Source organism: Lycorma delicatula, chromosome 3, assembly GCF_047948215.1.
Source record: "Lycorma delicatula isolate Av1 chromosome 3, ASM4794821v1, whole genome shotgun sequence".
NCBI lineage: Eukaryota > Metazoa > Arthropoda > Insecta > Hemiptera > Fulgoridae > Lycorma > Lycorma delicatula.
The window spans coordinates 106,874,431-106,901,100 of NC_134457.1; the positions used below are offsets into that span (position 1 = coordinate 106,874,431).

The 26,670-nt window shown below is 30.1% G+C and overlaps 1 protein-coding gene across 3 annotated transcripts; it reads left to right on the forward strand.

Moving 5' to 3' along the window:
• The first annotated feature begins 1,674 nt into the window (after positions 1–1,674).
• Positions 1,675–26,269, forward strand: Secp43 (tRNA Selenocysteine associated protein). 3 transcript variants are annotated; one of them, XM_075360323.1, is made up of 7 exons: positions 1,675–1,881; positions 4,229–4,366; positions 4,806–5,003; positions 12,451–12,625; positions 18,056–18,221; positions 23,128–23,366; positions 26,119–26,269. In XM_075360323.1, exons 2-7 carry the CDS (start codon positions 4,322–4,324, stop codon positions 26,232–26,234), a joined length of 939 nt encoding a protein of 312 aa, XP_075216438.1. In that variant the 5' UTR covers positions 1,675–1,881; positions 4,229–4,321; the 3' UTR covers positions 26,235–26,269. The 3 variants fall into 3 exon arrangements, with proteins under 3 accessions (XP_075216438.1, XP_075216441.1, XP_075216440.1); XM_075360326.1 differs by having other exon boundaries at positions 1,679–1,881; positions 12,466–12,625; XM_075360325.1 differs by having other exon boundaries at positions 1,880–2,019.
• Positions 26,270–26,670: the final 401 nt, after the last annotated feature.

Consider the following 26,670-nt stretch of genomic DNA (forward strand, 5'->3'; position numbering starts at 1 on the left):
AATGAACAGTACTTTTCTGCTTTACGATGTAGTTGTTGTTTTTATCTTTGTTTACATTTTCCGGAAGCGCGAACGTAAATACGTTATTGACAAGCCGATCAACGGGCCCGTCAGCAGGAGCCGGCCCCGCGTGGGATCGCTCGGGGAGAACCGCCTCAGCCGCGCCGGCGGAAGACGATCGACACCGACCCTACAGCATGTTCAGCCTAGCACACTCCTCATTTTATATCTAATCTTGTTAGATTTTAATTAAATTATATTTTCTGTTTAAATGCCGCAGCAAAAATTTTCAAAGTGAAAAGCCTGTAACACAAGCTAAATGTGAAATAACTACAGATATATCACTTTATATATTAAAAAAAAACTATGACAATCTGCATTGCAGCAAATGACATAAATATTTGGAACACACTACAGTAATTTATGTATTTGAATATAAACGAACAGCCCTAAGAAATCATAACACAGAAGATAACAACAACTCACTATCCCCTAGAATTGTTGGCATGTTAGCACCTAGTTTAGACTTAACACAATGCCACATAACAGATACAATCCACAAGGATGTGGTGCACTGTCAGTTGGCAGTCGCAGATTAAGTGATAGTTGGATATATTTATATCATGTGGCTTTGTAAAAATGCCAGAACTGCTGAAAATTTATTTGCCTTAATATTTCTTTAATGTGTGAAGTCTAGACAGTTTTGAATTAGTTCATGTCATTGCATACATGTTTTCTGCTTTAATATTACTCTTTCTGGACTATGTAAAGTTAGCTATTTTTGTTAATCAAAGATCATGATAACATATGGGTTGTATTCAAAATTTCATTAAGTCCATTATTAATCCAAAATCAAGGATTTAAGCAAAAATCAATACAAACTGCATTCAGTGACATTTAAATTAGGTTCAAGTTAATTCTAACCACCCACACTACAGACAACAAAATCAATAACACACCTAGAGTTAGGATGCTCAAAACAGTAACATACATGAATTAACAATTATATAAAACTGCCATCATCATTAGGAAAGAGGGTTGCTGTTTTACTGTCAAAGCAACAAAAAATATATAAGATCATAAAGAAGCACATAATTCTGACAAAACTACACTTAAAAATATACAAATAAAACAATATACAAATTAAACTGTAATTAATTGCTGCTCTAAGTATTAAATGAGATAGAAGTGACTAACATTTACCAATAAATGCAAGTAATGCATACAGCCAATAAACACAAGAACAGATTTAGATTTTACAAATCACCTCAGAAACCATACACATTAGACATAAATCATATTTACATATTTTACTCATACATATAAAAACCGGATTCCAAAAAATTGTATAAGTTAAATTTATAAACAAAGTTTGACAAGTAAATCATACTAAGCAAACTAAACAACTTGGATCAATGTATATTCCATTGCATACTTAATGTATTTTAAGATTGGCGCTATTACAACAGTGCTACCAGTAACACCACTTAATGTACTTCTAATTAGCCCGAATGTTCCTTTGGATAAATTCAATATTTTGAAATTGAAGGATTTAATGATACATCGGTAATTTAAAATGTTCTATTTTTTTTAAATATTTTTTTTTGCGAAAATTGCTAATGTTGGATTTTTAGCCAGGAAAACATTTACTTCAGAGTTTATTTTGATCACGACCTCCGTTAGCAAATATAACGAAAATTAGAATATTATTGAAGCACTAATATGTCTGATAATTAATGATTATCGTGCATTGAGTTTAGGGGGTAGATTCATTACTAAAAAAAGTCACTATTTTAACCGAAATACTGGATGTAACGTTTCCATCGTTGGTGTGTGATGTGAACAGCTAACGTGTTTGTTGATCGTTTCAACTTGGTACCGGTAAGCTGTATTATTTAAATAAATATACATTACCATGATTTTTCTTTTGTTGTATTGCAAGTTGAATTTTCTTTATATATAAGATGTTATTAGAATATTTTCAAACGTGTTTTCATTTGTTTATATCGTTCAACCCGTGTGAGTTTTAGGTTATGTAAATATATATTTTTTGATATATCTAAGTTACCAGTTAATTAATTTATATTTAAATTACTTGTATACTATTGAAGTAAATCACAAGTTTATTAGTGTTTCCCTGGAGGTATACCATTATCTATAGAATTGTGAATTAATATTGCTTGACCCTTTCTAAAATAATATTTATAATGACGCTTTTTGAAAGCATGTTTCTCCGGCCTGATTTTCCTACTTCGATTTTTTTTATGGTTTCGCTAATTGTATAATATGTAATATTTGTCACTAATATTTTCATACTTGATTACATTAAATCTATTGAATGACAATACCATTGCTTTGAACGTATCATAAAATGTTTTACAAAAATATTTATACTAAATCACTAACATCATATTTATCACCTTATTGAACAATATTTTGCTGTTTATTTTAAAGTAAAGTTATCATATAACTATAGAGTGCCATGAAGCATGTCCCATGTACCTTAATCCATCTCATTTGCTTGTATTTTTACTACTTGCTTTTAGATTGTTTATAATTTTTGCTGGTTTTCTTCCACTTATTCTGATTCTGCATTTTTGTAATCAACCCTTTTCAATGATGTGTTCCCATGTAAAGTTAGATTTACAGTTGTGTGTAATTTTTTTAGATTTTGAATTGTTAAGATTAATTTTCTTTTCTCTTTCACTCTCCTAATTAATAATTAATTTTTCACTTTGCTATTTAATGTTTACTATTCTCCTTAATATCAATATTCAAAATGTTTCCAGCCATTTTTCTTTATATGTTACCCATGTTTCACTTTCATATAAGTGTGCTCCAAGCATATCACTTCATTAGATACTTCTACCCCATCTTACTACATAACATTTCTTTCTTTCTGTTAAATGCTTTCTTAGTCACTGCTATTCTTGTTTTTATTTCATTTTAACTTTTGTTAACATAGCACTGATATATCTATTCTATTTGCTTATCTTATACGCTGTACTTATATCTATATTATATGGCCTAATTTTCTTCTATCCTTATTTCTTTAGTTTTCCCCTAATATTAATTTTTATTCCATATTTTTGCATAGTACTTTCTAATTTTGAAATCATTTGTTATGTATGCTGTATCATATTATCTGAAATACCATACTGTCTGCTAACCTTTATAATTATTCTGCTTCCTCATACTTTGATTAGATGGTCAAACACCTAGTGTGTATAGATCATTCCTTTCTCATTATTCACCTTTCCCTTGCCTTTGCTCTCTTCTTCATTTGGGTATTATATATATTTTCTCTGTGTGATTGTTGGATATATACCTTTCATGTTCTAAAGTTACCATATATGGTTTCATTGTGGCATTTCTGCTTATAGATCTGTCCAAGGACTATTTCCTGTTAAGTGGCTGTAAAAAAGCTCAGTTTGTGTGAAATACTGATCAGACAAAGCTGGGCCTTCTCCTAATTCTCATAAATTTATACCATGCATTAACACATATTGAATTGCAAAACATGTAATAATAATGTCCTCATGGAGAAACGTAATTGTCTAAGTAATGTTAACCGACACAGTTACAAAATTATTAAAGTTGAGAATGTAAACAAATTTGAGCAGCTGTTACAGATGAAGTATAAAATAGTTTCTCATGTGAAATGAATATAAAACTACCAAAATTGTGTGAATTCACAACACAATATGTAAGGGCAATTAAACCCAAATAACAACAAAGTAGTAAAAAAAAACAAGAAAAAATAAATAAATCTGAACCTTAACCTACGATTGCTACGGGTAACTTTCCTTAGCAATGCAAGAATAAACTTTAATTAAGATTAGTCCATTAAATACAACAGAAAATTAAACAAAACAAATGAAATAACAGCAACAGAACATAGAGAACAGTAATTACAAACAGGAAAAATATATTAACAGAACGCTAGTAACAAGCCAACAGAAACACATCGAACTTCCACCACGCCACTTAACACTCTCATAAAACCTCCATTGAAGTTTTAAAAACCACATATGTTTGTGTTGGCTTATCTGTACAATTTCTTTTAAGGCATTATATACTTGTTCTCATATGCCTTAAAAGTGTTATACTTTTAAATATACCTTTTTGTGTTATACTTTTATTTCAATAATTTTTTTCACTGATAATTTCTTTGTGATATATAATGAAAATGATTATGTAACAAAACATTATAAATTGGATTTTACAGTTTCAGGTTTTGAAAGTTTTGGCACATACTTTTTTAATTCTGAGAGCACGTTCTTTTATTAATACAATTAATTTTAACAATAATAGGGTAAAAATGACAAACAATTTGCCATCAACTTGCCAGCTATGGATGGGTGGGGTAAGTTTTCTTATTGAATTGTATTAAAATTACTGTATTTAATTTAAAATAATATTTTTATGTTGAAATTTGTTATATTGACCTTAAAAATCATGTAAAAATGAAATCTTTATTTATTAATTTTACTCTTCATTTGTTCTTATTACTTATACCCTTTATTTATTTAGTATTAAATCATAGTATTTCATTTTTTCCTTTTTTGTCTGAACAGTTATAAAGGACAAAAAAAAGGGAACAGTTTAAAATTGCTATAAAAGTAAGAAATGAGCTATCTATTTGAAAAGTTATTTAAAAAAAATTTTGTTTAATTTATTTATTTTTTAACTTTTTTATGTGTATTTACAAATAAACAACTAAGTTTTTACAAATAAATTTAAGAAGTTAGATAATACATAAATCATTTTCTTTGAATACTAATTTTGTTAATTTTGTTTTCCAGTTAGAACATTACATGACAGAAAATTTTATTATGAGTGCATTTCATAAAATGAGTGAAAAGCCAGCTGCTATTAAAGTTATGAGAAACAGATACACTGGTGAACCTGCTGGTTATGCTTTCATTCATTTTCCAAATGAAGAAGAAGCTAAAGCAGTTATGCATAAACTAAATGGAAAGATTATACCTAATTCAACACCTGTAAGTGTCAATTTATATTTATGCAGGGTGAAGTATTAAAAATATTTTTAAAGGATTTTTGTACTACTGTTAGTTACTTAATGCTGGTAGGGAAATAAATCTGAAATATCTAATAAGTCAACTGAAAATGTAATTTTAGTTTTTTGTTCTGTTTTTTCCTTTATATCCCCTACATTGTTAATCTTATTTTCTTCTCTTTGTTATTAAACTAACTAGATGTTTTAGTATAGTTCATACGTTTGTAGTATCAATTTTCCACATTTTTTCCCTCAATTTATCTTAAATCTCTTCATTTTTAATATAACTAATATATTAAGGTATATATATATATATTTTTTTTTAATTGTGACTGATATTTTACTTGAAAATCTCTTTTCTAAATGTTATCTTTCCTTTAATTGCTTTTTTTAATGTCTTTCTTCATTGTTGATACATTGTATTTAATATTATTTTTAAAACTTTTGATGTGTCATATTCACCAGCAGAATTAGTAACAAAGTTCCCAGCTTCCAGTGTATAATATTTTTGCTCTCTCAATATTTATTTAATATAGAAAGTTAAATGGCATTTTTAGATTATCTAATTTTTTTTAATTCAGTTGATTTTGAACTAAAATTTCAATTATTTTCTATTCAGACACATATATTACACCTTCCATCTCATGCTCTACTTGTCCATAAATTTTCCTTGTTGCAATTTTGGATGTATGAGATAAGAGATCGATGAATTGATGGTATGTGATGTGGTAGTTCTCACACTTCTCTCTGCTTACTCATTTTGGATTGTTATTATTATACTTTTATTGAAATCTAAGAGTTTTATATAATCTCTCCATAAAAAAAATAGAGGTCTAGAACCACTTTTATTTAATTTCTTAGATAAAAACCATAAGGAAGCATCAAATTTACCCCTCAATTTGTATCCCAAGAATCTTCTTACAATTTAATTTCACAGATAGAGCAAAAAGTAGGGCTAAATGTTGCTAACGAACCGTTTTCTGACCTATGTTTATATGAACTTTTTTTCTTACTTTTGGCAATAGAATCATCTCCAGTGATATTGCTGTACAATTTGGAATCATTCTGTATACTTCTAAAAGTAATACCTTTCATTTTAGTTTGTGTGAAATGCTTTCTTATTTTTCTGTTATGTCTATCTTCCCTAACACTACTTTCCTTTCTGACAATTGCCTAAAAGTAAATTTGTGGCTTTGTTTATGGATATCAATTAAATAATTGTGTGCGTGCATGTGTGTATATTAAAAAATATATAAACAAATAAGTATGTGTTTATACATACATAACACAAACACTTAATTCTGTAAACAAGTATTTGTATGTGTGTCTGTCTGTGTATCTGTTCCCCTTACCTGAGAACATGCTTACATGATCAGACATACCACCCGTAAAAAAAAATCATAGATTTTTTTCTTAAATGTTTATAAACAATAAATAAGAACAGTGATAATAATTATAAAATAGATTTTACTAACATAATTCATTCATTCAGTATCGTAGCTGATCTTAAAACACAACTATCTTCGATAAAAATAAATCTATACTGAAAACATTATCGATTATCAATTTAGAATCATTAATATGATTTTTTTTGGCCTTGTAGTTAAATTAAACATACATATAATCAAAACACGTGGATCAAATCAAATGGTAAGCAATGATAAAAATTAGAAGAATTTTGAATCTTCCCTACCAATTTATTGATTTTGAAGCCAACTTCTCTTTTGTTATTGTGTCAAGGAAGGTTAGTTTCATATTATGATAATTTGTTTCATAAATTGAATATAATGTATAAATAATAAATTAATTTTATTTATATTTAAGCTTCCAACTTTCTTAGTGAATGAATTTGCATATGGGTATTATGGTTCTTGATGAAAATGTTAAAGAGTGTGCAATCTTTAAAACATGCCTAAGCCAAATTTAATTGGTAAGATTTGCTGATTTTTTTTGCTTTTCCTTGATTAATTTCATCATTCAAAAAAAAAAAAAAAAACATTTTTACACAAGAGTTAATCAATTTTGGATACCTAATAATCCCATTCTAAGATGCTGCCCACCAGGGCAACCTGCCTGGAGAGCCTTGCTGTGGAGGTCTGCCATAGGCATGCCCTGCAGCTAATATTACAATTCATGTTCAAAATGCTATTCTTCATTGTCAGTGCATTGTTCAGTGTGGTAAGAAAAATCATGAACTCATTCTATGAGCGCTGCAGCCCTATCAGTCTGCATTCACACCTTTGTGATGTGTTGCATGAGATAATCCACATCTTTTTTGTGCCAAGTATATCTTTCCTTATGACATGTCCCTTAAAATGAAATTAAGAGGATTCAAAACTGAAACACTGAAATCACTAATCTAATCCGTATGGGCATAGTGTTCAGCCTCATTAGAAAAATTTGTATTGTTCCTGCAATTGCAAAACAATTCTTCCTGCAGTTGATCATGTGTAGGCATTAATTGTTAACTAGTGTGTCAGATATAATTTAACATTTTCAAAGAAGAGCACAAATAAATATATGCTCTTTAGTCCTAAAGAGCACAGTTGTACTCAGAGTTCACACCGAACGATCACTTGAAAAATTGTTGAAAAAGTAAAAAATAAGCTATCTATTTATATGAAAAATTACTTAAATTATTTACAGTTTTGACACATGTGATTGTATAAAAATATTATTAAGCCTAAAGGTTAAGTAGGAATATTACAAAATTATGTATAAATGCTATTAGTTTGTTTAATAGATTGTTTTATAATTATAGATTATCACTGATAAGTATTAAGCGAAAGAAATGTACAATAAAATTACATGCAGCAGCAATAATAATACTAGTAATAATAGCAATATTCCTAAGAGTAACATATAATAGTGATAATGTAATAGTATAGTATTATTTATGTTGACTGAATATAAAGTAATTATAATGTATTAATATAATGTTATTTTTATTTGTGGTACCATCCACATTACTGTTGATATGCTGCTAAGCATAGACCACATGCACATGTTTCCACATATTATAATATTAAGAATGCTTTTGTTTCATATATATTTTACATGGCATTTGGAGAAGATGGGCAAGCATGTAGTCATTAATATTTTAATTTTGTAAAATTATTGTGTACATTCTCAGTTGGCAAAAAGGTAAGATTTAATTTTGCGTTTTTTTAATTATACGTTTTTTTCACTCTCTTGAACTGGATCAAATAGTATTAAAGTTTTCTTGTAAATATAAAACTATTGTAAATTTATTGATAAATTTTTAATTGTTTTTCATAGGATCAATGTGATCCTATCCAGCGCCAAGGTAATGTTCTGTTAAGGTACTGTCAAACCTCGTTATGAAAATGGGTAGGACAACCATCTGAAAAATGAAGTCATTGAGTAGCTGAGGCATAAGCCATAATTGTAACATATGCAGGTATATCATGCCAGTTACTGTTGTTTCCATAAAAAAGAACTTCCCATACACTGCCTCACGAGAAATTGCACAAAAAATGTTTACTTTCGGAGAATCCCGAATGTGTTCCACATAAGCGTGTGGGTTTTCAGTTCCCCAAACTTGCACGTTATGATGGTTTACTTTGCCGCTAATATGGAAAGTACTTCATCACTGAAAATTTCTTGTTTAGAAAACCTTCATCTAACAACATCTTTTCCTGTAAATGTAAACAAAAATCGAGCCTCTGTGTTTTATCTCCATCAGAAAGACGCCGGATTAATTGAAGGGTACGGTTTGCATAATAAACGTTTACGGAGAACTCTCCACACTGTTGTTTTCGGAATTCCTAATTCTCTGCCTGCAGTCGCAGTTGATTTTGACGGGCTGTGAATAAAACTTGCAAACACACGTTCGACATTGACTTATGAGATTGATGGACGACCAGTAGATTTTCGCCTGCACAAGCAACCAGTTTCACTGAATTGTTTATACCATGCACGAATTGAATTGTCACTTGGTGGCTCCTTATGAAATTTCAACATTGTTCAGAAATTACTGACTTTGACAAGTGAAATTCTAACACACAAAACGACTTCTCACTTCCAGTGGCAGCCATTTTCTCTACTGTCATTGCCTAGCGAGCAAATGGTTTACTAACTGCCTAATATATTTGGAAAAAACTATTTGAAGTACTCTTTCGTACAGTACTTGTTTTATTCTTATGAGTGAAATAGCTTTTTGTTAATGAATTTTCAAAACTCCAAAAAACATTATGAAGCGCTCAATTAACAAGATAATTGCAGTGGTAATAAATCATATTACTGAACATTATTTAGTGACACTGTTAACAAACATATAAAGTTTCCAACATTAATAACTTCCTGAAAAAAATAATGCAAATTAATGCTAAATTGTCATATTATTTTTTAAAGGGCTAAAATTGGGATATCATAATTTCACAACATGATGTTAACAAAATAATAATTAACTTTTTTTATAAATTTTGTTATCAATAAAAATTACTTATAAAAAAGTGGTTAATCAACAGAAACATAAATATAGCCTTGATTGCAAACTACCTTGTTAACTCCCATTTGTTTTCTTAATAAATTTAGAAATTTTTTAAAAATCATTCTCTAGTTTTTAATTTGTAGCAACTTCATCAGAACTTTTGTTGTACATTACTATTTCAATTAGAAATGTAGAAATTAAACCAAAAGAAGTGTCTTATGTGTCAAATGGGAAGAAAATCTGCTGGTAAAACAAAAATATTTTTTGTAATATCTCAATGTACTGGTAAAAATAACAATGAGGAACTGTAGAGCCATATTCCAATGAAAAATTAACAATTTTATAGTTGAATTCAAAAATAAATTTAACATTCTTTTTTCAAAGTTTAAGACATTGGCAAGCAATATCACTGAGGATAATCTCACAATGTGTAAACAATAGAAATTTTTACAGTTATTGGGACTTTATTATACTCTTTGAATGAGGACATGAATTAAACATGTACCAAACTTCAGAGTGGATAAAAGTAACCACCATATTATGTAAAAATAACAATTTCTTTTTACACCCACCTCTCAAAATAGCTAAATAATGTTAGTTTAAATATTATAGGTGTTTAGAGTTCTCCATCTTAAAAATATGATGAAAAATAAAATAGAAAATTTTTACTTAACATTTTGTTAAAAAATTGTGTTAACCTCATTTTGTGAGATCAGTATCATTGATTTGCGATAGAGCATTATACCTGCATTGATATTATACCTGTATAATTCAGTTAAGGAAACATTATTGTCATCACACTGTGTATGTTGATGTCATGTTATTATATAACAATAAATAAACTTTGAGAGTGATTTTTTTTGTCTTCATTCACTTGACTGGTTTGATGCAGCTCTCCAAGATTCCCTATCTGGTGGGCAGTTGTTTCATTTCGGTATAGCCCCTACAACCTACATCCCTAACAATTTATTTTACATATTCCAAACGTTGCCTATCTGCACAATTTTTCCAATCTAAATGTCCCTCCAATATTAAAGTGATTATTTCAGGATGCCTTAATATATGACCTATAAGCCTGCCTCTTCTTTTAACTATATTTTTCCAAATGCTTCTCTCTTCATCAATTTTCTGCAACACCTCTTCATTTGTTGCTTTATCCATCCATCTGATTTTTAACATTCTCCTGTAGCACCACATTTCAAAAGCTTCAATCTTTTCTTCTCAGGTACTCCGATCGTCCAAGTTTCACTTCCCTACAAAGCTACACTCCAATCATATACTTTCAAAAAAGTTTTCCTAACATTTAAATTAATTTTTGACTGAAAGCTCGTTTCGCCTGTGCTATGCAGCATTTTATATTGCTCCTGCTTCATCCATCTGTAGTAATTCTACTTCCCAAATAGCAAAATTCTTCTACCTCCGTAATCTTTTCTCTTCCAGTTTTTATATTCAGTGGTCCATCTACATTATTCTACTACATATCATTACTTTCATTTTGTTCTTGTTTATTTTCATGCGGTAGTTCTTGCATAGGACTTCATCTATGCCATTCATTGTTTCTTCTAAATGATTTTTAATTGGCAAGAATTACTATGTCATCAGCAAATCGTAACATCTTTATCTTTTCACCTTGCACTGTTACTCCAGATCTAAATTGTTCTTTAACATCATTAATTGCTAATTCTATATAAAGATTAAAAAGTAACGGTGATAGGTAACATCCTTGTCAAACTCCCATTTTTATTACTGCTTCTTTCTTATGTTCTTTGATTATTAATGTTACAGTTTGGTTCCTGTAAATGTTAGTAATTGTTCTTTTATCTCTATACTTGAACCCTAAATTTTTTAAAATGCTGAACATTTTATTCCAGTCTATGTTATCAAATGCCTTTTCTAAGTCTATAAATGCCAAGTATGTCGGTTTCTTTTTTTAAATTTCCTTCTACTATTAATATGATTGCTGATATTGCTTCCTTTGTCCCTATACTAAAACCAAATTGGTCTTCTAACACTTCTTCCACTCTCCTGAATTTTTCTGTACAGAATTCTAGTTAAGATTTTTGATGGATGACTGTTAAGCTAATTTTTCTGTATTCTTCACATTTATCTGCTCCTGCTTTCTTTGGTATCATGACTATAAGACTCTTTTTGAAGTCTGATGGAACTTCTCATTTTTTGTAAATATTACACACCAGTTTGTATAATGTAGCTATCACTTCCTCACCTGCACTGCACATTAATTCTGCAGATATTCCGTCTATTCCAGGAGCCTTCTTCCATTCAAATCTTTTAATGCTCCCTTAAATTCAGATCTCAGTATTGTTTCTCCCCTTTCATCCTCTTCAACTTCCTCTTCTTCATCTATAACACCATTGTTTAATTCATTCCCTATGTGTAACTCCTCGATATACTCCACCCACCTATCAACCTTTCCTTTGGTATTATAAATCGGTCTACCATCTTTGTTTAACACATTATTAATTTATGTATCACAAAATTTTCCCTAACTTTCCTGTGTGCTCCGTCTATTTTACCAATGATCATTTCTCTTTCCACTTCTGAACACTTTTCTTTAATCCATGATTTTGCTAGTTTGCACTTCCTGTTTATAGTATTTCTTAATTGTAAATAGTTCCTTTTACTTTCTTCATAACTAGCATTTTTATATTTTCTATGTTCACCCATCAGCTGCAACATATCTTCTGATATCCAAGGTTTTCTACCAGGATATTTATTGTAAGCTTAATACTCTGCTTTTAATTGCTTATATTTAGTATTCTGTACAGATTATTCTATCTTATGTTAGTCTTTATTTATGCTGTTAATCTTTGCTTAAATTTAGTTAATTTGTTAAACTGCATATAAGAACTAATTAAATATCAGAAGGTTAATCTAATGATAAAACTTGCTTGGCATGTAAAATAGGTTCATTTCTTTTGCATAGGAAAATTTTATTAGTTATTTCATTCTTGTCTAGGATGTTTTATTACAGCCTCAGCGGTTTAGACTGAACACTACAAATTCTACAGGGAAATTGACTCCATCCGACCGGGAATACTCGGTATGGGTTGGTGATTTATCTGCAGATGTTGATGATTATTCTCTATATAGAACATTTGCATCAAGATATCAATCTATTCGAACTGCCAAAGGTTTGTAAATTATTAAATTCTCTCACTTGTTTGTACCTCATATAAGATTAAAATCTTGTATAAAAGATCTGGAAACCCCATATTATTAGAGGAAATAAAAGAAAATCTGATTTTTTGAGATTGTATTTTATACCCTGTTTGTTCATCTAATCATTCATTCATGGTTTTATGTTACAGAATATAATAAAAAGAAAATACTGCTATTGGTCAAAAAATTATCCATTTGCATTTATCTATTTCTAGATAATAAACCTCAGCTATATTACAAACTTCTACTCTACGCTGTTTTTCTTTTCTCCTTTTTTTTCTTTAAACAGTTTACTTATGGCAGCCATTTTTGTTACGGTGTGCACGTGTATTTTTGTGATTGTAAGGGTTTACAGAAAAAAACCATAACAAAAAAAAATTGGTCTTGGAAGGATGAAACAAAAAGCAATTTAATCATATCTTCTAAAGGTAAAGATTAGTCCAGTGGTTCATTTACCTATCTCTCTTCTTTCTATGAGAAAATTACCAATAAACTTGAACATGAAAAACTGTGAAATTTCACTTTTGGTAATTTTTTCAAGAGGCAGGGTTGGCATACATAGTTTGAATTATTTTTTTTTACGTAGATATATGTTAGTAGTTTTACCATAAATAACATCGGTGATATGCTTACCCCTAAATTTTTATAAATTTTTGAAAACTGATTTTTTTAAAAAAACAAATTTTAACTTCTCTGATGGGGCTGGTGATAAAAATCTCTAATTTGCACAACTTGCAGAGTGTTTGTAGATGTTTATAGCAAATAAAAAAGTTTCTTGTGTATTTTACTAATAAAAAAGTTATTATAACCTCTCCAAAATCATGAAAAACCTGTTAAAAGCGATACCATTTTGACTTGCTAAATAAGTGTTCCAAGGGGGTTTTTGTCTTTGTACTTCGTATTTTTATATTTAGCCCCCATGTTGTTGAAGTTGATGTTTTCATTATTTTTAAAATAGTTCTTTTTTTAAATTATTCATCATAGATCGTAATTTAATGCTAACTTAACCAATACCAGTAACCCTATACAATTTTGATTCAAAAATGCTTGTAAAACTTACGTAACCAGATTTCATGAGTAGCCTACATTGTTTTCAAGAATTCATGTTTATTTTTTAAACACTATCGTAGAAAAAATAAATTGTAGCAAAATTTTAATTTTAATTCTTCAATGAAATAATAGCCTGTTTTTGTAGCAATGAAAGTTTATTATTTATTGTGGTTAACCAACAGCTGAGATATCTTTGCTGATAATTCTCTTGAAATTGTGCAAGAACAAGCTGTCAATGTTTTTAGTTCAAGTGATGTCAACTTTCTCAGAATTTTGTCAATCAGTACCCACACTTTGTCTTGTTGAGACTTTTGAAATGATATTCATGCTCCAGCTGGGTGGAAAAAATGAACCTACACATCTTCATTTTCAAGGCTACTATCTACCACTTCTGAAAATTTTTACATTTTTGAAAAAATACTTTTGAAACAGTTTAACACAAAGAGACTTTCCAGGAACTAAATTTAAAATTGGAAAAATGTGTTCTTTAAGACCTTGCTTTAATGTTTTTTGTCTTAAGTTTTTCTTAACTGTTTTTTTATGAGTTTTCAAAGGGTCACAACAGAACTGTCCATACAGGTGACTGAATTTTAACAAAAAAATTTTTCATGATATTTACAAACATTAGTGACATCTGAATAACACGTAAAAAATAAGTTGTTGGTTTTCAGCACTATATTCACAAAGTTTAATGAGTTCTTTTGGCACTGTACCATATACTGTTTTATGATACTCTTCATTCACATAAATTCCTATGGAGCATTATTCTTCTATTGTTTTATGTGAAATTGCTTGAAAATAATGTAAAACATTAACTAATTTTAAAATTTGCAAATATAATATTAAGTAAAATTTATTGATTTATTTAGTAAACACTTCCAAACACACAATGGAATTTGAGACACTAAAGAATGTTGTTTATGTTTTGTAATTTCAACATTATTTACTCTTGTAATAATCCTATTACAAGAACTAATTCAATAAAACTATCAGTAAAACTAATTCAATAGTTTTAGTGGTTTACAAGAACTAACAGGCTACTGAGTTGTTTTTCTCAACAGAAGATTGACATCAGAAGTGAGTCTTTCTAAGTCTTAATACAAGATAAACTAGGGGAATACTTCCTATTCCTTTTTCTTCTGACTCCTTAACCAAATTAACCCTTTGGGATCTCCTCTGATCCCGTTCCCCACCCATCTATTTTTGTTAAGGGAGAAGCAGTACTGGTGAAAAAAAAATTTCACATTGTGTTCACAGATTCAGACAATGACTAGGAACTGGTGCAGAAACTCGTCGAAGTGGTTACAAAGTGAGAAAGTGTTGGATGCCTTGGAATGATGCAGGTTGAAGTATATAGAGTAAACACCGCCACTTACGTGAGGAAAATCCTTGAATGCGAGGGTAGAAGGACCAGCGAGACATATCATTTACTTTCACCTGCTGGTAGATTTCCCACTGCATGGAAGCTCAAGACAGCCGCAACCACTTCATATGCAGATTTGCTGAGGATACTCAAAACTGTGTAGCAGTGTCTAGTGCTACAGAAATTCCTTCAATTCACAAGACGGGGAATGCCATGGAGATACGGTTAAAGAAGGAAAGGACGTGACTGGCACCTTTAAATGGGCAGTGTCATCTGCCCTCAAAGACGGTAATGTCACATCAAAAACAAAGATGGCAACATTATGTATATGTGATCTTGAGAAAGATATTGATTCCAAGGATGTACTCTGGGGCTTTGATGCATTATAGAGATACCCAGTGTGGATGGTGCAGTCATCTCCATGAGGTAGGGGCTTTGAGGAGACTAAAATTGCCACATGCCAGCTCCCTGCAGCTTTAGCCACTGACGGATAGGACTAGTATCTTGCTGGGTGGATACTATTGAGGTCCCCTTAAAATTCTATAGGTGCTTCAAACTGGGGCACCTTGCCAGAAATTGTAGTGGTTTAAACAGGGAAAGCACCTGTTTTAACTAATAAAGAAGGCCACCAGGCTGCTGAGTGTGAGAAGAGATCTAGGTGTCTGACATGTAAGACTGAGGGGCACCGTTGTGTCCCCCAAGGGTCTTGCAACTACAATAAACTGGGGGAGACCGTGTGTTCAACTACCTGGAAATGAGACTGGTCTAATTAAATTTAAATCACTTGGCACTTGCCCAAGAAATTTTGGCTGAAAGTGTAATCCAGGATTGCTGTAATCTACGTATGTAGGTGCTATGTGTCACCTAATGTGAGCACTGAACGGTTTAAGGAGGGTATTGGCTGTACTTGCTGGTAACATTGCTATGCGATGATCCACATTGATTGTGGGCAATTTTAATGCGTGGTCGATGACATGGAGCTTCACCAGTATGAACACAAGGAGTAGATTGTTGACTGAGCTGGCTGCTTCCCTGCACTTAATGTGTATTAACAAGGGGAACACCTTTACCTTCCAGAGAGGCATCTTTAGATCGACCGATGATGTTACCTTTGCCACTTCCACTCTTGCAGCAAGGATAAGTGACTGGCGGGTATCGAAGGATTATACTGGAAGTGACCATCAGGCGATATGTATTACCGTGGAAGACGGCAGCCAGTGTGAACCTGCTTGACCCCTGATACATGGCTGGAGCATGAGAGAATTGACCCACATGCATTCACTGAGGGACTTAACTTCCATAAAGTCACTTAGATTACCTCTGCAGAAGAAAAATTTCACCGTTTGGTGGAGGCCTGCAATGATACGATCTCCTCCCCTGAAGAAATTCCAGGAGCAGTTGCCCTTCGGTTTATTGGTGAATTGAGGATATCACGCAAGTACGGATACAATGTCTGAGGGCCAGATGTCTGAGGATACATTGGGAGGCTCAAAAAGTTCTGCACTAATAAGTACAAACAGAGAGGTACAGGTGATGGTTTATTCCCCCATGGAGATGGGGTATATTTGGATGCAGATAAGGTAGAAAGCCCTTTGCCATTTACTAAAGAGGAGCTTGTCCTGGCAGTGGAACGTCTACCACATGATAAGGCTCCAGGCCCTGATGTCTTGCCAAATTTAGTGGTCAAGCTAACAATTATAGCACATGTAGATGTTTTCCTAGAAACATATAATGCCTGTTTGGAGGAGGGGCTGTTCACTGAGCTTTGGAAGAGACAAGGTCTTGTTCCTGCCCTCCGTCTTCTTTTCGCTCTCTAGTGATGTAATGGGAAAGGTCATAGAGCAAATTATACAGCGATTGATGCAAGTAATTGAGGACTCAGGTGGCTTCTCAACGAGGAAATTTGGCTTCCAAATAGGAAAGTCAGCATTGGATTGGTGACAGAGGTGACTGATGTGGCTCATACGATCGTTACTGAAAAGAAGATGTGCACAATGGTGGCATTAGATATGAGGCACGCATTTAATTGTGTTTCTCACACCGCAATATTAGTGAACCTCCAGTTCTTTAGCTATTTAATGAAGATGATGTCATACAAGGGATAGGAGGCTTATATACTCATCTGAGAATAATACTTTAGAGAGAAGTGTTCTGCAGGGATTGGTCCTTGGACCGACCCTGTGGAATGCCACGTATGATGGGGTACTACCGATCCCCTTACTAGAAGATGTCTTCATTTTTGGATATGCCAACAATCTTGCATTCATGGTTGATGCAGGCACTAAGAAGGATATTGCTGACAAAATCTGGACTTCCTATTGGGCTATTAGTGCCTGGATAGCTGATGTAGGATTGGAACTAGCACCAGAAAAGACAGAGATAGAACCCAAGAGAAAAAGGAACAACTTAAGGCCTATACCAGGGAGCTGATGTGTGTATGGCAGGAACGGTGGGACACAGGCCAGAAGGATCGGTGGACCCACCATCTGATTGGGGGACATTCGTACTTGGTGCGAAAAGAAACATAGTCAAATTGATTGCCTCACAAGTTTTTGGCAGAACACAAGGGTTACAGGGCATACCTTTACAGGTTTGCCCTGGACCGCTCAGATCGTTGTCCGACCTGTGATGACTTAGTTGAGCTTCTCAGACCATGTGATTCCAACTTTAGGTGCTTTCTGAAGTATTAAAATGTTTGTGGCAGAATAAGTGGCTAAGTGTCGAAAACAGCCTGTATTGCAATGGGCCAGGTATAGTAAAGGATCTGCATGGCATAAAGGGTAAAAAACAAACTGTATCTTCACATGTTTTTGGCAATTGTATTGAAACCCTTATTTTTAGTTCATCTTTCATTTTGAAAATCAATTTAGATGTTAAGTTATGTCTACAATTTTGAGAATTTTACTAACTTTTCATAGTTGCTTTCTTGAACTAATTTCAAAAAAAAAAGAATACTGTAATATATTTTTAATTCTCTTTCATTTTACAGTCATTACAGACAGCTCAGGTTTTTGTAAAGGTTTTGGGTTTATTCGATTTGGGCAGGAAGATGAGCAGAAGCACTGCTTGACTCATATGAATGGATTTAAAGGTCTAGGTTCAAAACTTCTAAAAGTCAGTCTTGCTTCACCAAAATCACATAGATTACCAAACAGGTAGTATATACTATTTAGACGTAAAATAGATGGTTTTAAAATATGGTATTTGTTATTAAAAAATTTGAGAAATGCAATTTATTTATATATAGTTTAAAACTTTATATCATAAAATCCATATAATCATTATGAGTCTTTGTATAACAAAGAGGGACATTTTACTTTGACAAATCAAGTGTTTTGTTACATTGTTCCTACGTTTGAAAATGAGTTAGCAATGAGTTTTTTCGCTGTTAAATCCAGTAGAAATATAATTTTTTTTTGTAAAAAAAAATACCATAAAAAAATAAATACACTTGACACAGAATATAAAATTATGTTTGTTTACTCTGCATTAACTATGCTTACCACATGCCACAGAGGTGATTTTTCTGTTAAATATGTGTAGTAATATTCATTATAAATATAGACCTTTCAAACAGAAAGCACATAAAACATATTAGTTTCTAAAGTGGAATTGCTTGTGCATTTTATATTTGTAGTGTATTTGGAAACTTACTTTTTGTCTTTATTGTTGAAGAAGTATGCACAAATTAATAATGTATATTTTTCAAAGTGGCATTAATTAGCAAGGTTATTAGCTACAAAAAACAATGTGTACAGCATATAATGAATAGTACCCAACAAACTATGATTCTATAAGGAACCAGCATTGTTGAATGTTTGGCTTTGGCTGTTGGCATTTTACATTATTTTACACTTAAATTTCATGCTATGAATTGAGATATTTCAGTTTTGTAATGCCATCAGGTTTTAAAGGATGCAGTCATACTTAAGACCACTATTGTAATTATCTATAAAAATGTTTTGTTTCATTAATTACTTTTTATCTGATAAAAATTTCATTATTTTAATATTCAGTAAATCTTGTTTTTGTTTGAATGCCCACTATTTTATTTTTTTTATGTTTTATGAATTTTATATATAATTATAATTACAAAAAAAAACTGGGTAAATACGGAAAAGATTACCAAAAAAATATTAGGAAGTATTTTATGTTGAGAAAGTGTAGTAACAGCCTAAAAATTTAGTTATATCAGAAAAATAATATTTTTTTGACATACTTTTCTAAATCAGAAAATAATTTTATTGAAAAACTACTCTTAATTCAAATAAAGTAAATAAAAAATTCAGAAAATAGTTGAAATTGAGTCGTCTTTTCACAATAAGTAAGTGCAGGCATTTAATTTTTTTTTCAATTTTTTTATGCTTTAAACTGCAAAATCTATATTAAGGTCTTAACAGCAACAACAAAAATGAAAATCTTAATAATCTTTTTTTTTTAATTTAATGAAAATTAGAAATGAATTACATTATAATGCAGGAGAAATTATTCCAAATGCTGCATTTATTATTCAAATCTTGATTGATGAAAGAAAAAGTACCATACACAGTGATAGTCAAAACACAGTTCACCTTGCATGGAGATTTATGGCTATATTATCAAAATTTTAGGCTTAAATAATTTTTTTTAAATTAAGATTGTAATTCACTCCTTTCGGTGGATTGTATGAAAAAAGTAAATAAGCCTGGACCAGCTAATAGCCATTTTGTGATAAGTCAGACTAATTAAAATGTTTATCTTTTAGTTTATTATTTGAAACCTCATCAGGAACTCTTGGTTAGGATCTACCTGCTGTACCCTTGTAGCAGTTGCTTGGTTCAATTTTTGAACAAATTGGTCCACTAGTTGTAATAACATAAGATAATATAGGCACATAAGCTTTAAGAAGCTTGGAAATGAGAATATATTGTGGAAATTATTTAGCATAGGTGAAAAATGCCAAGCCTGACCAGGATTCAAACCCATAATCTTCCAGAAAAACTAAGATATTACAATTTTTCAATATAAACTGGCAGCCTGGTACATATTTTTAGTGATTAAAGTAAGAATTAATGTCATTTCATAGTTATCTTTTTCTGTCATAGCAAGATGGTGCTTGAAGTATTTTGAGGTTATAATATTCCTACTTGTATCTGTCTGACACTTATCTATGATTTGTATCTGTCTATAGATTTAATGGGCTTGAATTTGTTTTTACTTTGTATATTGCATTTAAAAGATAAGAATATTCATATTCAATAGATAAAGAGTTTAATTAGATAACTATGTGCTACAGAAGAGTAGAAAATACTGTTGTTATTTGTATATTTCTTAGAGTATGTACTATTCATTCTTGTTTTTATGTTGGTTGGTTGGGTTACTATGGCTGCATTTAATTTTGATTGATCTCTGTGTGTTTTAATGACGGGAGCTCATTCATATCATAAGGAAATTATGGTGGTGATATTATGAAGTAGAAGTGTAGTGACTGTGAAGATATGAAGTAGTAATGTGTTAATAAAATTTGATGGTATACGATATGAATAAAACTCACAGCGTTCGATCAAAAGATAAAATAATGGTTCTTTAACATTCGAATATGTGTTTCAAGGTTTGTGAAATTAATCTATGATGGAGTCATAATTAAACAGCTGTATTGTTTTGTTAATATAACTTAGAAATTGATGTGGTACTACAGTTTATTGGAGTTGTTACATTCAGGAAGTTTGTGTCAACTCATAAGAAAACCTGGCAGTGATTAGGAGACCAGGATGATAGTCTGCTTAGTTGGAGGAAAAACAATTAAGGGCATTTACTCACGCAACAGCGAATATTCAGCAGGATTTGTAGAGACAAAAAAGATTTTCCTAGTTACTATATTGAACCATTTCTCCGAAATTTTATTGCCATTGTTAGAAAAATACGTGAGACTAAGTTCTTCGTTATCTCAGATTTGTGGAACATGCTTAATAAGGTTTGATAATGAAATATTGTTTACCATAAGCTGAACTCTGTTGATATGGAAACGCAGGCATGTATTCAGAATATAGAGAAGATGCTTGTTTTTCAAAAACAAAATGCAATGTTTAAATTTTACAATGAAATCAGAACTCAAAATATCATTATAATTTGGTGGATAGTGTAACATGATTTACAAAATGGCGTATTTTCTTTTCAGACTATTTTGATTAAAACATTCTCATTGTACCTCTGAATAAATGCTTAATTTTAGCTCCAATCCAACAAGGACCAACTAATTCATCTGCTTTAGAGGATTTTATCTGATACATAATGCAAATATTAATACTATTTCTATATAAGTTGAACAAGTTGCTTACCATTTGTTGAAGAAAAAATGTTCTGCGTCTGTTTTAAATAAATCTTTTATTATTATTATTTGTCAAAGTGTAAACACATGAATGCACAGTAGTACCTGGCAGTGTTGGTAGTGCTAATGCTGTATTACACTGTGGACGATAGTGTACTGCAAGAGATTATATACAACAAGAAGATAGCCGTCGCCAGTCCAGCTATCCATCTCAACCCGTATGTCAAATTGAGCTTTCTAAACTTTTTCCACCAATATTTACCTATTATTAATTACCATACCTATTATCACTCTTATTCATTTATATTGATTTTTTACAACCACAGAAAGAAATATGTATAGAACTTTTTTTTCTACAATTCAACTGCAGAATATACACAAATTATTCTAATGTTCAAAACGTTTTCTTTATACTGTCTTTTCTGTCATATTTAGCAAATTTAGAGATTTCATTCCAGAACTGTTTAAAAAAACCTTTGTTATAAAAATTTTATTTCACATATATGTACCTTACAAAAATTATGTTAATCCACTCAACAGTTGTCAAGAAATTTTGGTATATGTGGAAAATTATGTTATTTTCTATTAATACCTATACAAATTTAGTTCATCTAAGTTATTTTGCAAACTAATAAATTTAATTAAATTTTCATTGAACAAATACAATGTGGTATCTTTTTTTTTATTAAGATTGTCATTTTTAGGAAATTTTATGACTTTTTTTAATTTTGGGATCTTTATTAAAATTGTAATAGAAGCTACATTTTGCTCATCTCTGTGAAGGCCAATCTTGTCTTAACATATAATAACAGTAAATATATTAATTCTTTAATCTGTGGTTTTGTGATTATGCTTGTGATATCCAAACTAAATTAAACTTTTTCTAACTAATAATTTGAATGTACTTAATGTTTTAATTCTACTTAATGTTATTTTAATTTTTAATCAATCAGAATTATTTTCTTTTCACTTTGAGCATAAGCTGGTATTTGTCGTTCATATAATGTAATAGCTGGCTATCATAACCTCACATTCATTCATATCTAAATTTTTCAAACATTCATTCATTCATGCAATTTTAATGATAGTAAAGTAGATTTTAGCCGGTATCCGTGACGCAAGTTGTAGCATTTCAGTCTTTCATCTTGGGGTCCTGGGTTTGAATCCTGATCAGGCATAGCGCTTTCACACACTACAAAAATTTTCATTCAATTCATCCTCAGAAGTAATACCTAATGGTGATCCCAGAGGTTAAAAAAAAGTAAATTTTAATTCTAATAATTTGTATTGGAAAACCATTAAAGAAACAAATACAGAACATAAAATGAAAAGAGATATGTTTGTATGTTGGTAAATATACATATTATGTAGTAAAAACATTTCAGAATCAACACTATTGACTATGGCTGTTTTTAAAAGCAAAGATCTCTGATATTGTAATATATGTATATATATATATATATATATATATATATATATTATATTTATCATGCACTCGTATATAAAGAACAGTTCATAAAAGTTCTAGATTGCTTGGTGACTTAATATTGTTTTGCTGTTATAGTGCTTGCAGTGTGTGAATTAATGATGTAGCTAAAGTTTTCCATTCTGTATTGATGTACAGACTAACATATTAAGAGTTAATAGACACTGTCAGTATTTAATAAACTTATTCTGGATTTATTTAATTTTATTATAAGTAAATGTTTGTGTTAATTTGCTAATTAATATTCTGTTTAATTATTTTGTTCTAGTACAAGTTTATCAGGTGGTTACAGTTCTAGTCAAGATTATAGCAGTGATCCAAAACAGGGTTCAGATTTGAAAGTAGGATGTGAAAAAAGTCCTGAATTAACATACTGGCAGAGCTATATGGCATGGCAATCATATGATGAGAACTGCCTTGGTACACTGAACAGTAAATTACCACCTGAAGTATTTCCACAAGTTATTGATTTAACTGGTTCACATGAAGATGACCTTGAGTTAATTGGTAATTATTCTGGTATGTAATTTGTATTTTAGGTAATGTTTTCTGCCAGCTATACAGATTATTAAATTCAGGTATGGCACTACTTATTTACATGCAGTAACTGGGAAATTTTTCTAATTATGTCCATTTTTGACAAGAGAATCATAAATTATTTTTATATTTGCAAGATTAGAATAGTTTTGATTGTGAAGACCATTAAATGCTAGCAGTATAGTTTGATTTATCAAAAAAAAACTACAACAAGCATTATTTAGCTTCTGTGTACTAGTTGATTAATTGCTTTTAACTATTGGACTTTATCCCTTTATCTTTCCTTTACATAATTTTATTTCCTAAGATTTTCCAGCATGTCCTGGAAGTAGTTACACCTTCATTCTTTCTTTTATAATAAATGTATGCATGGTTACAGTTAATTTTAATGTAATACATTCGATTTTCCTTACAGTTTAAGAGTAAAGAAACTATTATCATTTAAATTTTCATCATCATTAGTTGTTCAAGATCAGTGAATTAGAAGGTGTGGGAAAGTATGTTTACAATATGAGCTTGAACATGCAAATAATTCTGTGAAAAATCATGACATATATTTTTATTTTCAATTCCTAATATGTATGTTGGCAATCTGTTCAACTACTAAACAAAATCAACCCAATGAGAAAGAATGACATGTAAATGAGGTCTAGGTACAGACTTAGGCTGACCATTGCTGAGATGTGTGATTAATTAAACCTCAACTATCTCTGATAATTAAATCCATATAAACCTTTACTAGGATTTAAACCTCAGAACCTTTGGCTTTGAAATTGAAAATCAGCTGATTTTACTATTTCAATGATTTTACTATTAGACCAATACTAGGTTGGTCTAGTGGTAAAATACATAAGAGAAATTTTTGGAATTAATGAAATCAATAGAAATTCAAGAAATACTTCAAGCAGTTTTAAAAAAATTACTTTAAGAGTAACTCTCTGTTGTGTTCCATGTGAAGTGGTTTTAATTTAAATATTAGAATTTTTTAATGTTGGAGAAATTTCATTTTATTTTATCTATTTCAATTCAGATATTTACTGTAGGATTTTCTGCACTTTTGGATAAATAATCAGAATATTTCATGACATAAAAATGTGAAAAAAAGAGAACCTGAAAAATTCATGAGTAGAGAAGTTAAAATGATAAATATTCAAATGTAATATAAGACTTGTTTTAAGTCGGCAGCAAATTTTAAAAAAAGAAGATTTTATAATGATGCTTGTCAATCCAGAAGTAGCTGGAAAGAAAAACCCTCTATCAACATAAGCCATAAGTTAAACAAAAATTCTAACTTCAAACATTATTGGAGTCAAATTCCTGGATAATTATATATTATTGATAATTTGGGCCTTGTACCAGTTTATATCATGAAAAGAGAAATTTCTGTGACCATAGTGAAAACTTTTTGATTCTATTATTGTTGAATTTAATTAAGAAGTGCAAATTGTTTGTCTGCAATTAGGCCAGCTGCTTAAGTGCATTTATTCTTAACTGTACGAACAGGTAAATATTTTAAATAAATATTTTTTTCAGTAATTTTTAGCATTAATGAAAAATTCAAGAATTGAATAATTAAAGAGATTGCCATATCAACAACCTACTGAAATGTGAAAATGAATTCTGTGGATATAATGGAAGCCATACTATAGATTTTCTGGGGAATGAGTTTCTAAATTAAGTTATGCAGCACTGTATTATAATTTGTTTACTCAGCATATTGATTGTTCACCTTATTAGTTTAGTCAATTTTTATTATTATTATTATCGACCTTTAACCCTTGAAGTGACAGTAGTAAAGTACTGGCAGCCCTAGTTATTGATTGAATCTTGCAGATGATCTAACTAATTTTGAGTATAAACATAAGTTAATAGTATTATATATCACTTTTCAAGCTAATGTTTAAATTATTTAGAATAAATGTTTAAATGTAATGTACGCATAAGAATTAAGTTAGAATATAAGCAAATAAATATTTTTTTCAAGAGTTAAAGGCAATATGAAAAAGCAAGATTTTGAACATCTTTCCTTGTTTATTTATGTAAAATGTCAGAATATTTGATTACATAAAAAATAAATTTTATTGGAGGTAGTTCTGTGACAACATGTTTATAAGAATCTCTTGCATGAAATCCAATTTTTTGTTAATTCCTGGTGGGATAACATTGAACCACAAGTAGGTTTGTCAACATGGTTACTATTGTTATAAGTATATAAATTCTTATTCTCTATTTAATAAATGCATTCATAAATATGATGCCCAATTCATGATTAAGTAATACTTATCTTTGCTAATATCCAGAAAATCTGAATTATTGAATTCTTTATTGTAAATATTGTAATTTTCTTTTAATTATTCACCTCCATTTTAATAAATAGAAATTTAAAAGTACAATTTGAATGATGAAAACCTAAAAATAACTCTTTATATGAAATCAACTTTATTGTTAGGTGAGTATTTTAAAAACACTCACTATTTCAACACAGGTTGAAATAAAGCTACATCAATAGTATGTCCAATCCAGAATAAAAATAATAAAAAATGTAACATCTGCTGATGTGTTTCAAAATTTAAAAAAAAATTACAGAATGTCCATTTTCTGACAGTTACATTTTTAAATTCACTGTTTCTGTCAAAAAATTGTAAAAATTACATTTTGTACTGTTATTGTTACCAATAAATAATTTAGTAATGAATGTTTATCTCTTTTCCTCTTTTCGCAGAACATAATACAAAACTTGATATTGAAAGTTCTAATCGAGAAATTACACAACGAGATTACAATCTCTGGGATGCTCTTGAATGTTCAAAATGGATGCCTGTTGATTACTTTGAATAAAAATATTACTAATTAATTATTTTTTAAATAATTTTTTACCTATGTATTCTTGATCTCTAACTGCTTATAAAAATAAGTAAATGTGGTATCTTTTATATAAATCTAAATTTAAAGCCTTATATCTTAAATTTATTTTAAGTTTATAAGACTTAAAGATTATAAATAAGTTAATCTGTTAAAACTAAATAAGTACATATTACTTTTAGAACTAATGTCTTGCATTGGTCCAAATATATCATAAATGGTCCATATATATCTTAAATTTATTTTAAGTTTATAAGACTTAAAGATTATAAATAAGTTAATCTGTTAAAACTAAATAAGTACATATTACTTTTAGAACTAATGTCTTGCATTGGTTATTAATAACTGCCTAAGTATAATCATTTTATAGGAATTGAGTAAATTAGAATATAAAAGGTTAAATTTAAATTAA

What these genes read in the sequence shown, in the direction of transcription:
- Secp43 (XM_075360323.1), top strand. Translation starts at nt 4,322, where the DNA reads ATGACAAACAATTTGCCATCAACTTGCCAGCTATGGATGGGTGGG. An exon ending in GCCAGCTATGGATGGGTGGG is followed by an intron (nt 4,367 to 4,805) that starts GTAAGTTTTCTT and finishes TTTGTTTTCCAG; the next exon opens with TTAGAACATTACATGACAGA. An exon ending in TCACATAGATTACCAAACAG is followed by an intron (nt 18,222 to 23,127) that starts GTAGTATATACT and finishes ATTTTGTTCTAG; the next exon opens with TACAAGTTTATCAGGTGGTT.